We start from the raw sequence: 15,540 nt of genomic DNA, 5'->3' as shown, positions 1-15,540 counted from the left end.
CCCTGAGTTCAAATCCTAACTTAGATATTTATTATTTATATGAACTTGAGCAATTTGCTTAATATCTCTCAGCCTCCAATTTCAGAAAAATCTGGAAAGACCTACATAAAATGATGCTAAGTGAAGTGAGCAGAACTAGGAGAACATTGTACACAATAACAATAAGATTATGTGATGAGAAACTGGACTTGGTTCTTTTCAATAATGCAGTGATTCAAGGCAATTCCAAAGACCTGGCACAAAAAAATGCCAATTGCATCCAGAGAGAGAACTATGGAGACTGATTTTATTGCATAGTATTTTCACCTTTTTTTTTAATTTTTTTTTATTTTTTGTGTTTTTTTTTCCTTTAGGTCTGATTTTTCTTGTACAATATGACAAATAAAGAAATAGGTTTTAAAGGATTGCATATATTTAATCTATTTAAGATTATTTGCTGTTTTGGGGAAGGAGGAAGTAAGTAAGGGAGGGAGGGAGAAAAATTTAGAAAACAAAGTTTTACAGAAATGTATGTTGAAAACTATCTTTACACATATTTGAAAAAATGAAATACTATTAAAAATAAGTAAAAATATCTCAGTTTCAGAGTTTCACTTGTAAAAATGAAAATGTTATTAGACTTCTATAATCCTTTTTCATTCTTCATCTATGATTCTCAGAGTCTAGACCACATTGCCTCTCTGTAATTTTATTTAGGGGCAGTCCTTGGTATAGGACTAAATGGGATAGAAATGATAGTTCTAGGCCTTTTCAGGGAAGGGCTTAAAGCCTGGTAAGAACATTTAACTAAGAGCTGCTTGTCAGCAAAATTATGGAGCAATCAATGTAATTTAGCTTCCTCTACCTTCCCTTTTACCTTGTTAGGCAGTCCCCTTTGGTCTCCTGGCATCCTCTTCCCTGACACCTTGATGCCCCTTCTCAAAATAGCCTTCTGGGATACAGGGTCTGGGAACATTGCTCCTGACTCTTGTTACAGAGAAGGTAAACATAAATATTATAACTGCTACCTAATTCCTTCTCCCATCACTAAAGCCTGTATCAGGATGATTCATCAGCCACTCTTCACAGCCCTTAGTGTGCTTCAAGTCCAGCCTTTCTAATGTTTTGACTCTGTTTTCCAAAACAGATTCCTGTTAGGAAGTTAGGGAGAAAGAATGTGGAAGGGGCAGGGAAATGATATCAGAGGAAATAACACTGGGTTCTGATTCCAAAGATCTGGCTTTAAGTACTGAGTCTGACTGTGAGCAAGTCATTATTCATTGCTGTGTCCAGTTCTTCAACTACAAAATGGAGGTAATGTTGTTGTGAACACCAAGTGGGATTTATGTAGGAATCCAGGTTCCTTCCACAGTGTGACTTTCCCTCATCATGGTTTTAATATATCATGGGTCAGAATAAGAACTTAAATGGGGGAGCCATAAACATGAAGGTCAGGAGATGATATAGAAAAGGTTTAGAAATTCATAAATGGTATAGTAGCAACATAGTTTATCTTTTAATACCATAATAATTCCGATTTTTTTCTCTACTGTAAAAAGAGAGCCAAAAAAATTTACATGGATTTTCCAGGTTATGGGGGTGCCTTGTCCTAACTCCTTCAATGTCAAAATGGACTCATGGCAAATTTTTAAGATGTCTATAGAAATAAAACAGCAGCTAAGTAAAATGACAGAGCATTGGGTTTGGAATTAAGAAGACTCACTTTCCCAAGTTAAAATTGACCTCAGACACTAGCTGTATGACCTTGGGCAAGTCACTTAATCCTGTTTGCCTCAATTTCCTCATCTGTAAACTGAGTTGGAGGAGAAATGGAAAATCACTGCAGTATCTTTGCCAAGAAAAGCCCAAATGGGGTCATGAAGAGGCAGACATGATTGTAGCAACTGAACAACATAAAAGTAAACCATCACAGATATTAGCCATCTTTAAGTTGATACATGTGTGCTGGGAAGGACAAAGAGGGTAGGAAGAAGGCTTAATATCCTATCAGTGCACATGTCTTACATAGTAAGAAAACTTACCTCTCCAATGTCCATAGTCTCAAGAGTAAATTCGTCAACACGGCGACGCTCAAAATGATCACCCAGATTATTATCTGAGACCTGGAGGATCTGCTTAATGGTGTCTCTCTTTTCTCCATAGAGTTTGATATAAACTTTAGAGTCAGTGCTAGCACCTCCCACATCTCCCGTCTTGATGCTGATATGATAGCGGAAATCTATGATCACAAGAGAGAGGGCATTAATACAGAGATTAGATGGAGAGAATGATTCTTGTGTATCTCCCATTTAAGCCACGGATACTTATATAATCAGAAAACATGACCTAGCTGTAGGGAAGCGAAGATCTGGGTTCCAGTTGAACTTCTTATACTAACTGTTTTTGAAACCTTAGATGATAATCTTCATTTCTTAGGAATCATGAGATGTAAAAATTGAAAGTGATCCTAGAAAGTCCTAATTTACCCTCTTCTTTTTGTAGATGAGTAAACAAAGGGAAAATGGCTTAAAAGAAGAAAGGGGAAGTAGGTTACCAATGATTATTCAAATAGGAGCTGGAAAAGCCAAGACTCAACTTTAGTTCTGTTAATTCTAAGTCTAATGCTCTTTAGACTATGCTGTCAAAGTAAAGAAACCTGTTGTACTTACTTCATAGGATTGTTGTGAAATTAAAATTAGATTGTAGATGTGAAAGTAAATTGAAAAAGGGGAAAAAATCTCTCTATGTAAGCAAGTTATTCCAATCAAACCTCCAAACCTGAACCTTTGGGAGATATGCCTTTCTGATTACCTAATGATTTTGCCAAGCACTAAAACTCATGAAAGCCATTTTTTCATTCAGGGGTTCTCAAACTAGGGCCCGTGGGCCAGATGCAATAGCTGAGGATGATTATCCCCCTCACCCAGAGCTATGAAGTTTCTTTATTTAAAGGCCCACAAAACAAAGTTTTTGTTTTACTATAGTCCTGCCCTCCAACAGTCTGAGGGACAGTAAACTGGCCCTCTATTTAAAAAGTTTGAGGACCCCTGACTAGCTCTTTTTGATATTTCACACTTCTTTGTCTTCTTATGCCTACTTTCCATAGTTTTTTCTTTTTCCTCTTTGAGATCAAACTGTTAGCTTTATTTCTCATATCTGTCGATATAGGTATTTCCAATTTTAACTGACTTTTTTCCATCATTTTGATCTGCTGTGGCCAGAAAGACTATATTATCCCATTTGTTAGAACTGTTTGCTGATTAAGAGTAAATTAGCTGTGGGTAAGGATTTGAAAAACTCTGTGGTGAATAACATATATGAGTTTTAGTGCTTGGATTTTATAACATTTATTTTTGGCTATTCAAAAACTTTTTGTTGTTCAGTCATGTCCAATTCTATGTGACCTCATGGACTTTGTGATGTTTTCTTGGCAAAGATACTGGAATATTTTGCCATTTCCTCAGTGTGTCCCCATTGGAATACAGAAACTGAGGCAAACAGGTTAAGTTACTTGCCCAGGATCACTCAGTTAGCAAGTATCTGAGGCTGGATTTGAACTCAGATCTCCATGATTACAGGCCTGGTTCTCTATCCATTGTGCAACATAGCTGCCCACTCTAAGACCTGGTATCTTCCTTTTCTACTGCTCAATTATTTCATATTGATGAGATTACCAAACAGCTAAATTCTCAACAACTAAAATGTTATTATGTTAGTATTATACAATGCTATGTGATAAAATACATTTTATGTTATACAATAAAATATTATATAATAAAAGTATATGCTATGCTAATATTATCATCACTGAGCAACAGAGTGATTATGCATTTTTGAGGAATAGTCTTATCCCCAACCTAGGCTTAAAGCCCCATCTGTTGATTTCAGGAAGAGGATAGCTGGTGAGAAAATAAGACAGAGACATAAATATAGTAAGTAACACTAATTCTGACTCTGGGAGTTTACTGCTATCCCCAGCACCTGCCTGTTAGGAAGCTAAAGTTAGGGAAATGGAACTCCCCGGGGGGCCTGTCCTCCAAGCTAGGGCCTGATAAAATAGCCAACAAGGCAGCTGCAAGCACAAAGGACAACTCTGTGGGCACAGTTCAAATTAGCCAGCTGCTTGAGAGGCCCAGAGGCCTCCTTTAAAAAGCCGTTTTTTTCCTTCTCCCTATAAAACATTAACAGGATCTGAGAAGAAAATGAACTCCTCATAATTCCATATTCTGTCTACCCAAATTCTATTGTCCCAGCTGATGATTCTGGGGATCCGGGAGCTGTCATTTACCTATGTCAAGGACACAGTGCACTGTGACAAAAGGAGGATAAGAATGGAAATCAGGAATCCTGGGTTTACTGTTTAGCTTAGAGCATTTCTCCTTCAGAAGCTCAGTCTCATCTGTTAAATGAGAGGCTTTTCCCAGCTCCCCATCTCTACATTTTATTGTTAGACTTATTTCTGAGTTACGTCCCACTTACATTCTATATGTGGTGCATATACATAGTTATTCGTATGCTGACACTCCATTAAAATGTGATCCCCTTGAGAACCAAAATTCTATTTTTATCTTTATTTGTATCTCCAGTTCTTAGCTTTGTGTCTGGCACATAGGAAGCACTTAATAAACAAGACTCATCTTCCTGAGTTCAAATCCAGACACAAATAATTATTAGCAATATGACTCTGAGCAAGTCACTTAACCCTGTTTACCTCAATTTCCTCATCAGTAAAATGAGCTGAAGAAGGAAATGGCAAGCCACCTCAGTATCTTTGCCAAGAAAACCCCAAATAAGATTACAGAGAATTGGACATGATTGAAATGATGCAATAACAAGTGCTTAATAAAGACTTGTTGATTAGTTGAATATAAAATTGGAACAATATCTCTTCTGCTTTCTTCAGAGGCAGATGTTTTGAAGATTAAGTCCCATAGTAAAGAACAATAACAGCTCATATTATATGATGATTTCTATACATTATCTCCTGTGGCAACCCATAGTTATTGGATTTTTATAGGTAAGGCAACTGAAGCTGAATAACTTGTTCTATAGCTGTTAAGTGGAAATCAGGAATCAATCCCAGGTTCTCTAATTCCTGAATTGTATGTTGAGTTTAAATATAAGCTCAGACTTTTAATAGCTATGTGGACAAGCCATTTAATGAGTGCTTATCTCAATTTCTTTAATTATAAAATGGGAATAATAATAGCAACAACTTCCATTGTTGTGAAGATCACATGAGGTATTTGTAAAGCTTGACACATAATAGTGCTTAATAAATGTTTGTTCCCTCTTTCCCTTTCCTTCCACTGGACTGAATTTGTTCCTCTCTTTCAAGTTCTTTAAAATTTCCCAACTGTGGGATGAGCACCAAGCACTCATTATGGGATAGGCTGGAAAGAAGTCATCCTCAGATTGACAATCTTACTTAACCATTATCACTTTTAATTTACTCTGGGTAGTTTTGTTAGGATAAGTCTAAATCTTCTTCTCTCTCTTATGGACATCAGTTGACTAAGCCCAAACTCCAATTTGTACTTTCTTTTCTTTCCATTCTATGATCATGGCTAACTAGCAACAGAACCCAGATTAGACCCCAGGTTCCTAATTTGGAGTCCAGAATGCTTTCCCTCACACCCCACTCCACCCCCTCCGCTTCCCATTAAATGAAACTAACATGGTTTTCCCTCCTCTCCTCTACTTCCTTCCCAAAGGTCACAGCTTCTTTTTGACCTGGGAAATCATCTGATTCCTATTCAGTGGAGTGAATACTTCTCCCCAGCCCAGAAACATATACCCTACATGGTCCCTCAGAAAGGAGTATTCCCCAGGGATAACTCACTTTTCAATGTTGCATTGCTGCCACTGGGTAATAATTCTCGGATCAACTGGCCATCATCCTGATCCCTGCAAAGCCATCTGTTGTGTGAACAAAGGAAGTTATATTTTCAAGAGCACCCTTGGGAGGGAAACATAGAAATTTGGCCAGACTAGGGATGAAGCAAGAGGCATCATGCTATGACTTCTCCAGAAAAAAAAAAAGGAGGGTCAAAGAGGGACATTAGAAAATGTCAATTTATTAATATTTATTAAAGCCTTATGGTATCTTTAGAACTATGCTAGACATTGTAGGTATGCCAGAGAACTATAAAATATGATTCTTGGCCCATGGAGCCTTAGGGAGCAGCTGTGGCATAGTGAAAAGGCCCCCAGAACCAGAATCAGAGGGCCTTGGTACAAATTCCTGATCTAATGATTACAACCTCATGTGCCTGGACACACCACAACCTCCTTGAGTTTCAATTTCTTTATCTATAGAATGAATCATTCAACTAAGTAGTCTGGAATTATTCTGGTTCTAGATACATAATTTGATGTTTTTATAACCCAGCAAGAAGTCACACTTGACATATAATAAGTGCTTAATAAATGTTTATTCATTTGTTCATTCTATAACTTTGGTAGAAGAAACGTTATGGGTGAAGATTGTTGTTGTGGTGGTTTGTCCTTTGTTCTTGAAGGGGACCATGACATCAGGGAAATAATGCCATGACATGCAAATGAACTAAGTGAGGGAGAGCTGTGCAAGGTAACCTGCCTCACTTTCCCCTCCAGAGCCATTTGGGTCCAGTGGCAAGATATTGATCAGGATGGTTGGAGATGGTCCTGGATGCAGTGGAGACCTTGGCCTTTTTAAGATAAGGTCTTCAAAGAAAGAAAAGGCACTCGAAGATTTGGATTCATCAAAAATCTATGGTATGGTATGTTTATGGAATGCTCAGCCTTATGCTAGAAATTTCATAGGTACAAAAAAAGAAAAAAATAAGGTTCTTGACCCATGCTGAATTACAGGGAAAAGTTCTAGAGCCCAAACTAGAGGATTGGATTCAAATATCTATTTTACTACTTACTAATTGCATATATGCCTTGGTTTCCTCACCTATGAAATAAGAATAGTGTTAGGATTTTTGCCAGAATGAAATGAAATGAGCATACAGAATAACTTATAAACTGTGAAGCATAATGTAAGCTGTCATTACTATTATTACACTCACGTTAGGAAAAAAGTGATCAATAGCATTTATTAAGCACTTATTATGTTCCAAGTCCTGGGTTAAGTACTGGAAATACAAAGGATTCCAAAAATATTCCACAATTCCTTTCCTAAAGAAGCTTCCAGTCTAAAGGGAAGGCTACACACCCAATTACATACAAACAACTAATCCATTAATAATTAGGATTAATTATTAATCCATTATAATTAGGAGAAACTAATCCAGAAAGGGAAGGCACTAGAATTAGGAGAGGCTGGGAAAGACTTCCTATAGAAAGTAAGGTATTAGGTAAGACTTGAAGGAAGACATGAGATGAAGATGAGGGGCAATCAATGAAAACCCACAGAATCCAGGGATTGAAGGGCACAAAGTTAACAAGGAGAACAGCACACATGAAGTAATTAGATATCAGTATAAGGGGCAATAATTGTGTTAAAAGAAGACAGTAATAGAGATCTGCATAAGGTGGAGTGATCATGGAAGGAAGGCTTCGGGGAGCCCATAGGCTGGATCCTGAAGAATGATTATTATTTGGATAGGCAGAAAGGATAAGAGAAAAAAAATCACTTGGGCTACATTTGCACACTTAGTAGCAGAATTCTGATAGAATTAGACAAAAAGTAACTTGTCTAAAGCAACAGGGCTAGTAAATATCAGTCTTGGGAGTTGAACACAGTAGATCCTCTGACTTGTTATCAAGTGATAATTTCACTATATAAGGCTGCCTTTCACCTTCAAAATTCATTCAGTCAACATTTTGTTTTAAGTGATCAGCTACATAATTAAAATAAGCTAGATAGAGTTCTGACCTTAGAATCCAGAAGGTAAGCTTCAAACCCTACCTGGGCAAGTCTCTTCTTAATAACTAGCATTTATAGGTCACTTCAACATTTGAAAAAGACATTTTATATATACATATAGGATATGTATGTATATACATATACACCATATATAGATGAAATTTCTTTTGATTCTCACAATAATCTTATGAGGAAAGTATTGTTATTAGCACTACTATTCTGCAAATGAGGAAACTGAGATTGAGATGATTAGGAGGCTTGTGCAGAGACTTACACATATAAGTATTTTATACATAATATGAACTCACACCATCTTGACTCTAAGCCCAGCACTCTATCCAACCTGCCACTTAACTGCCTCTTTTTATCCCAAGCAATTCCCTGAGTGATGATGTGGTTGATCTCTTCCCTGGGAGTTCTCCACACTTGATAAAGTCATAGATCCTTCTTATATTTGTGTATAATTAGAATGATTGGTGATCCTAGCTGCCTGCTAATCCCATAGTTCTGAGAAATTGCAGCTGGTTAGTTCAGCCTCGGAGCTATTTGTCTCCTGAGACAGAACCTAAGAGCAGTTTTTAGACATGAGGCATCTGATCATTCTATCCCTCAAGTGTATTGAGGCTTATGTAAACAAAACCCCCCTCCCAAAGACTTCTCCCTCACCTGAGACCTCCTAGTCCACTTCCAAAGTCTTCCCTACAGGGTTGCATAACCCTGGACAAGAAGTTCCCCCATCAAAATTTAGCAATACTCTTAGTGGAAAACTAACTCCTTGTTTTGAGATTCATTAATGAAGTCCATGACAATTTGTCAGTTCCTAGTACAGAGTGCTTGGTAATCCTACTTAAATAGCTTGAATTCTCATACTGTTTTAAGGTTTGCAAAGCATTTTCCTCATGATCCTATGAAATACATCATTCAAATATTATTACCTCTGCTTTACAGATGAGGAAACTAAGATTTAGACTTTAAGAGAGTAACTTGTCTAAAGTTACCCAGCCTGCAAATGGTAGTCTTGGGATTTGAACACAGCATATCTTTTGACTCAATAATCTTTTCATTATATGAGGATGCTTTTCATCTTCAAAATTCATTTATCCATTTGACAAACATATAAAGTATCTTCTAGTCGTTATGCATTCTATATTAAGAAGAAGCCTGGATTTTGACTGAAAAGACCAGAGTCCTGGAGGCTGCCTTTAACCTTTGTCGTTATTGCAGTCACTTCCAGCTCTTTCTGACCCCATTTGACAAAAATACCAGAGTAGTTTGCCATTTCATTCTCCAGCTCATTTCACAGATGAGGAAACTGAGGCAAGCAGGACTAAATTCTTTGCTTAAGGCCATGTAGTTTACAAGCAGGTACTTCCGATTCCAGGATTGGGCTCCTTCAGGGATTCAGTTTCTTTACCTATCAATGAAGTGGGGTTGCAATAGAATAAGGGTTCTCAATCTGGGTTTAAGATTTCATGGGATCAAGGCAGTTAGATGGCATAGTAGGTAAAACACTGGCCCTGGAGTCAGGAGAATCTAAGTTCAAATCCAGCTTCAGATACTTGATGCTTACTAGCTGTATGATCCTGGGCAAGGTCATTTAACCCCAACTGTCTTGCAACAAAACTAAAATTTCAGGGGATCCAAGATCTTGGATAGGACAAAAATAAGAGTTTTATTTTCACTAACTTTTGGTTTCTTTTGTAATTCAATGTATTTTATTTTGTGCTTTTAAAAACATTATTCTAAAAAGGGGTCCACAGTTTTCACTGCTCACCAAAGAAATCTATAATACAAAAAAGACTAAGAACTCCTATCCAAGATGATATCTGAGCTGCCGCCTGTGATAATGTTAACAGTCTATGATTCTGTGATACAAATATACACAGGGCATGGTCCTACAATCACAGTTTACAATCTCCTGACACTAAAACAAAGTTCTGCCTGATTTCTCAGTCCTCACGGATTCTTTCCAACCACCATCAAGTATTTTCTTTTTCCAAGACCTTACTCTCAGCTGGCTGTTAACTAAATCTTACTAAGGTGTTAGCTGCTAAGGGGTTAAGGTGCTACTTCTCCTGGGGGTTGGAGTATCACTATTTCTTTAGATGACTGAAAAGCCATCAAGACTCAAAGAAATGAATGAATTTCACACATCATTGAGCTACAGGGGAAGATATTTAAAGGGGGGGTGGGGATTGCTGCTCAGCACCTGTCAAATAATGTCACTTAGGGTTCTACAACTTTCACTTAGTCCTAAGGCCAAACCTAAAGATAATTAGAGTTCCCACATGGCTGAACTGAGCACAAATCTTGACCAGCTATATTTTGATAGAGAAAGGAAAGAGAAAGAGAATCAGCACAGATCCCCCATTTTCTGTCAGAAACAACCTCTCCTTTCAGCCCCTTCCCCACCTCCTATCCCCTAGTGAAAGGAAACTATTCCTGGCCGAAAGCATGACGTGTCATTTCATATCCACTTAAGGGCTCTTGTGATATTAATAGCCCTTTCCAAATCCAGCATTTCCCCTCCAGCTCAGAACACTTCTGTCCAATTTCAGAGAGTGAGATGTTGCTATATACATTAGCCTACATAACAGCCTGGCTGCAAATTTATTACTCTTTCCCTGAGCTCACAAAAGCGTATACACACACACATACCCATATGCAACCTACTACTGAGCCACTTTATATTCTTCCCCATGTCATTTAAAACCCTCTTGAGTCCTAAGCTGGCCAATACTATCCCCATGCTTCTCATCAAGATTTTAAAAAAAAATCTATTTCTTTAAAGGAATTTCATGCTCATGAATAAAAGTAAATTGTAGAATTTTGGAGCCTCAGCTCCCACTTTGGATAATCACAGGTTATATATAAACTCTTGAGCTAGCAATAACCTCCACTCAACTCCCATTTTCCAGATGTAGAAATTGAAGTTAAATGACTTGTTAGTAAACAAGCATTTATTAAGTGCCTACTTAATAAGCTATATTAAAAAAAAAAAACAAAGAAAGGCAAAAGCTAATCTCTGACATCAAGGAACTTCCATTCTAATGGAACTAACTGTAGTATGATAAAAAGAGAGAAGATGGAGTTCTCAATAAGTGATCTCAATTTTTTTTAATTGAAGTGTAAGACAAAGTTCTCAGCTGCCATGGATCATAATGAACTTCAGACTTTTTCTAATTTGACAGAAGCAACCTACTTAATTGAATTTTGAACTTAAGAGACCTTAGAGATCATTTTATCTTCATTTCACACCAAACTAAGCTCAAGGAGGGGTGACTTCTCCAAAGTCCTATAGGTTAATAAACAACTGAGATATAAAACCAAAGCTCCAAAACTCCAAATTTAAAGCTCTGTCCACTATATCAAATTCCTCTTCAAATACTCTTGGGATCATAAAAGAGGGAAAAGGATCCATATGTACAAAAGCATTTGCAGCAGCCCTTTTTGTAATAGCAAGAAATTGGAAATTGAGTGGATGCCCATCATTTGGGGAATGACTGAATAAGTTATGGTATATGAATGTTATTGAATATTATTGTTCTATAAGAAATAATGAACAGACTGATTTCAGAAAAACCTAGAAAGACTTACATGAACTGATGCTGAGTAAAGTGAATAGAACAAAGAGAACATTATGTATAATAACAACAAAATTATGTGATGATCAACTATGATGGACAGCTGTTTTGAACAATGAGGTAATTCAAGGCAATTCCAATAGACTTGTGATGGAAAGTACCATGAGCATCCAGAGAGAGGATTATAGGGACTGGATGCGAATCAAAGCATAGTATTTACACCTTGTTGATGTTGTTTGTTTGCTTGGTTTTTATTTCTTTCTCATGTTTTTTTTTTCCATTTTGATCTGATTTTTCTTGGGCAGAATGATGAATATCAAAATATGTTTAGAAGAATTGCACATGTTTAACCTAAATTGGATTGCTTGCTATTTGGGTGAGGAGAAAGGAAAGGAGAAAGGAAGAAAAAATTGATATATAAGGTTTAGCAAAGGTGAATGCTGAAAAGTATCTTTGTATGTTTTTTGAAAAATAAAATACTATTAAAAAGTAAAGTCAAAACAAAACAAAACAAAACAAAACAAAATGCTCCTCTTAGAAGATGTAGTAGATAGAGCACTGGATCTGAACTCAGGAGTTCAAATCCAGTGGCAGACACCTAATGCTTTCTAACTGTAAGACCCTGTGCAAATCCCTTTACCCCAATTGCCTCAAAAACTAACCAAATACTCCTCTTGCTGCTTCCTTGCTTGGTCCAAACAGCAGGCTCAACTTCCCATACCTTCCCCAAATCATGGAGCCTAAGATTATTGCCATGAATGGGCATCATCTGGGAAATAGCTCTGATATAATTGCTTAGGGAAAAAACCCAGTGTGAAATCACCTCCTAGCTAATTGAAAAAGGCAAATCTGACCCATAGTGAGTGAGGTGTGTGACCCTGAGCAAAACTGCTAACTTTAGGCTCTGGGCATCTTTTTGAGACTACATGTTACAAAGAAAGTATCAGCTTACTCTAATAGAACAAGTTGTTTTTTTTTTTTTTTTTAATCCAGAGTATCCAACACCAATGGAATCAGAAGTCCAGCTCCCATCCCAGAGGAATAGAAAAGTCAGCAATAAGACAGGTTGGTGTTTTCATACCTGTTACATGGGAATTCCACATTATCACTCTCTGGCTGCCCTTCTTCTCTTACTAACACTCGTTCCAGGTACCAGCCGCTGCTCCCTCCTTTGCCATCATGCCCAACTCTGACTCTTTTCACTTTTCTCAGGGTAACTGCTTCAATGGTATATTCATCTGCCTAACCCAAGGAAAAAAATAGCAAAGCAAGTTATATTGGAATTGTCCCTTTATATTCTCCCTAGCTTTACTTCCCCAGATTCTAAAGAAAAATAGCTAGTCTTAATGATTAAGGATAACCTTACACATAAAGATAAATAACCACTTAAATGGCATGAGTTGGGGGATACCAAGAAGAGCCTCTTCCCCCAAAGCATTTCCCCTATTTGTCATAGTACCTACAATATCTGCCATTAATGTGAGATATAATATTTATTATTATTATTTTATTTTTTTATTTTTTTATTTTTATTATTTTTATTTAAGATTTCATTGTGAAGTGGAGGGAATCTTGGGTTTTTAAGATGATACCATCAAAGCCCAATAACTGGAAGGTCTCACCAAAGATTCCCAGTATGATCCTAGTGATAGTATCCAAGGGTTGGTCAAGCTCCATTCAGAGAGGTCTTGCATTAAGGTGGTTAAAGAGTGATAATTTTTTCTTGCTACAGCAATTTTTGAAGATGATGTGTTGAGTTGATAAAACCTTCAAAATGTAGCCCCAAACCAATACCACTTCAGATCCTTAAGGGACTGAAAAAATCATCCATATGAGGCGTGTAACCTAGACTAGTCCTCAGAGAAAAAAAAAATCTTTCATAACTCTTCCATCACATTTTCATCTCTCACCTACTCCTAGTCAGTGTTCCTTTGATACCCTTAAAGATAAAAGAGAGTGGAGAAAGAGAAAAGAGAGTGGTAAGAGTTCTAATTATACAATAAGTAGCCCACATTTCTAAAGCCCATTGGTCATGCTCATAGGCATTCTCAGTTCTATGGGACAAGTAGAATAATGATACTAGTTCCATTTTACCTGGGATTTCATCTAATTGCTGAAGGAGGTTGGGGACAATCTAGTCCAAACCCTTCTCACTTTACAGATTAGGAAACTGGCTGGAAGGTGTTAAAAAATTTATTCAAGATCGCATAGAGAATAAGTTGTACAGACAGGATTCAAAGTGAGATCACATGATTCCAAATTCAGCATCCTTTACACAGCACCACCAAGCTTCCTGTTTTTATGGTGCTTTATGATTCCAAAAGCTTTTCAGAGATCTCTTTTGATCCTCCCAATCCCTAATTAGGGTATACAAGTAAAAAGAACTCCGAAGGGCATGGAGTGTCAATTGTGGAGTTCCTCAAAATTGCACCAAGTAGCCAGAGCCTACTCGGCTAACCAAAAAGGCCAGTTGCTTTTCTCTCAAATCCATTTTCCTTTTCAAATTCAGGAGATCTTACAGTGTCTCCTTCACCTTCCCCTAATTCCTCCTAACAGGCAACACAAAAAGGAAGCATGATGCAATAGAAAGAGTGAATTTGGTGCTGGATGACCTGAATTTGAAGCCAAATGATACAATTTACAAGCTGTTTGAATTTGAATAAGTGATTTGAATTCCCTGGACCTCAGTTTCCTCATCTTCAAAATGAGGTAATCAGACTAGATGGCCTCTGGGGTCCCTTTCAAGTCTCTATCTCCAATTCTAGGCCCCAAGGCTCTGTTGAATTCACACTCTACTGTGGTATACAGAGGACTGCTTTCAATGGGATTTCTTCTTATCCAGGGAATGTGACTCAATCCCTCTCATTTTACCCAGCAACAAGAATGTCATCATTCTAAAATACAAGGAGGAAGAAACAGTCTAGGGAAAAGAGAGTAGGAAATATTTTGATACTTACATTGCCTTTTTGACATATATCAGTGTTGTTCCTGCAGATGATGCTATTCAGATTGCGTTCCCCGGTATCTCCCGCATCACCAAAGAGGCAGACAAAGGTTTGGGCATTTGTCCCTGCTCCTTCAACGTTTCCTGTACACAGGGTCACTCGATACTGGGCCACTGTCAAAATGAATTCTCTTCTTTCTGCTCTGTGGGAAAGCCCTTACCTTCCCTCTTCAAGATTCTTTACGCTAGAGTTCCCCCTCTCCCCGCCACTGCCCCTCTTCGTCCCCTCTCCCTCTCCAAATGTTAACTATTTTTCAAAAACCAATTCAAGTCTTACCTCCTCCATGAAGTTTTTCCTGAGCACCCCCAGCCTACATTCACCTTCCCTTTTCTGAGTGCACACACACAGAACTGGTTGGTTTTTATTCTACTTTATGATTTTACACAGTTATGCATTTTCCCCCAGTTGTTTCTTATATGTTTGTTCTCCCTTTCCAAGCAATTTATAAATTCCTTGCAGAAAAGAACCAGTCTTTTGTGGTTCTTATATTCTCCAGCTTGGCACAGGGCTGGGCACATACTAGGTATATGCTTGAGGAAGGAAAGAAAGGGTCAAGAGCAAAGGAAAAGGGGAAGGGGATGGCAAGAAGGACATGAGATACATTCATTTCAATAGGCTGCTGTTATGCTCCAAAGATACTCCTCCCAGTTCTCATTGTTTGGCCTTTCTAAAAAAAGCAAACTGTGCTATAGATGAGGTTGGCATTCAGCACAGCACTCCCCAGTCCTCTCGGTCACTTTTAAATAAACTGTAAAATAATCCTTGCTAAAGGCATAGAAGTCATCAGCACAAAGAACCGTGTGGGCCCACTGGGAAGATCAGCACAGCATATTGTGTCAAAAGAGCTATTTTAATTTGTTATTGGGGGTTGATTATACCCTCTGACCTGATCTCGTATGTTGAGATTCCAGGAAACAAATGAGACATCATGAGTCCAATTAACTCCTCCTCAGTAGAGATGGGGTGGGAGTGGAGAGGTACAAAAAGAGATTAAAAAACGGTACCCCTTCCCCCCCCCATAAATAATCCCTCCGTATAAGAATCAGTTTGTTCAAAGAGAAGCCTGGCTCTCAGGTAGAAGAAGCATTTGGTAGCAACTGACGAATGATCTCTCATT

At 37.8% G+C, this 15,540-nt stretch overlaps 1 protein-coding gene across 1 annotated transcript in view; it reads right to left on the bottom strand.

Annotated features, from left to right (window-relative positions):
* The window catches only part of LOXHD1 (lipoxygenase homology PLAT domains 1), a 271,094-nt gene that overhangs the window by 132,509 nt on the left and 123,045 nt on the right, over positions 1 to 15,540 (bottom strand). The window contains exons 13-16 of the mRNA XM_051969666.1: positions 14,376 to 14,536; positions 12,500 to 12,660; positions 5,822 to 5,898; positions 2,022 to 2,218 (exon numbers count right to left, since the gene is read on the bottom strand). Of these exons, the coding sequence (XP_051825626.1) occupies positions 2,022 to 2,218; positions 5,822 to 5,898; positions 12,500 to 12,660; positions 14,376 to 14,536 (596 nt within the window). The remainder of the gene's footprint in view (positions 1 to 2,021; positions 2,219 to 5,821; positions 5,899 to 12,499; positions 12,661 to 14,375; positions 14,537 to 15,540) is intronic.

The sequence above is a fragment of the Antechinus flavipes genome, chromosome 1 (genome assembly GCF_016432865.1).
Source record: "Antechinus flavipes isolate AdamAnt ecotype Samford, QLD, Australia chromosome 1, AdamAnt_v2, whole genome shotgun sequence".
NCBI classification, from domain to species: Eukaryota; Metazoa; Chordata; class Mammalia; order Dasyuromorphia; family Dasyuridae; genus Antechinus; species Antechinus flavipes.
This window is presented reverse-complemented; position numbering and strand designations above follow the sequence as displayed.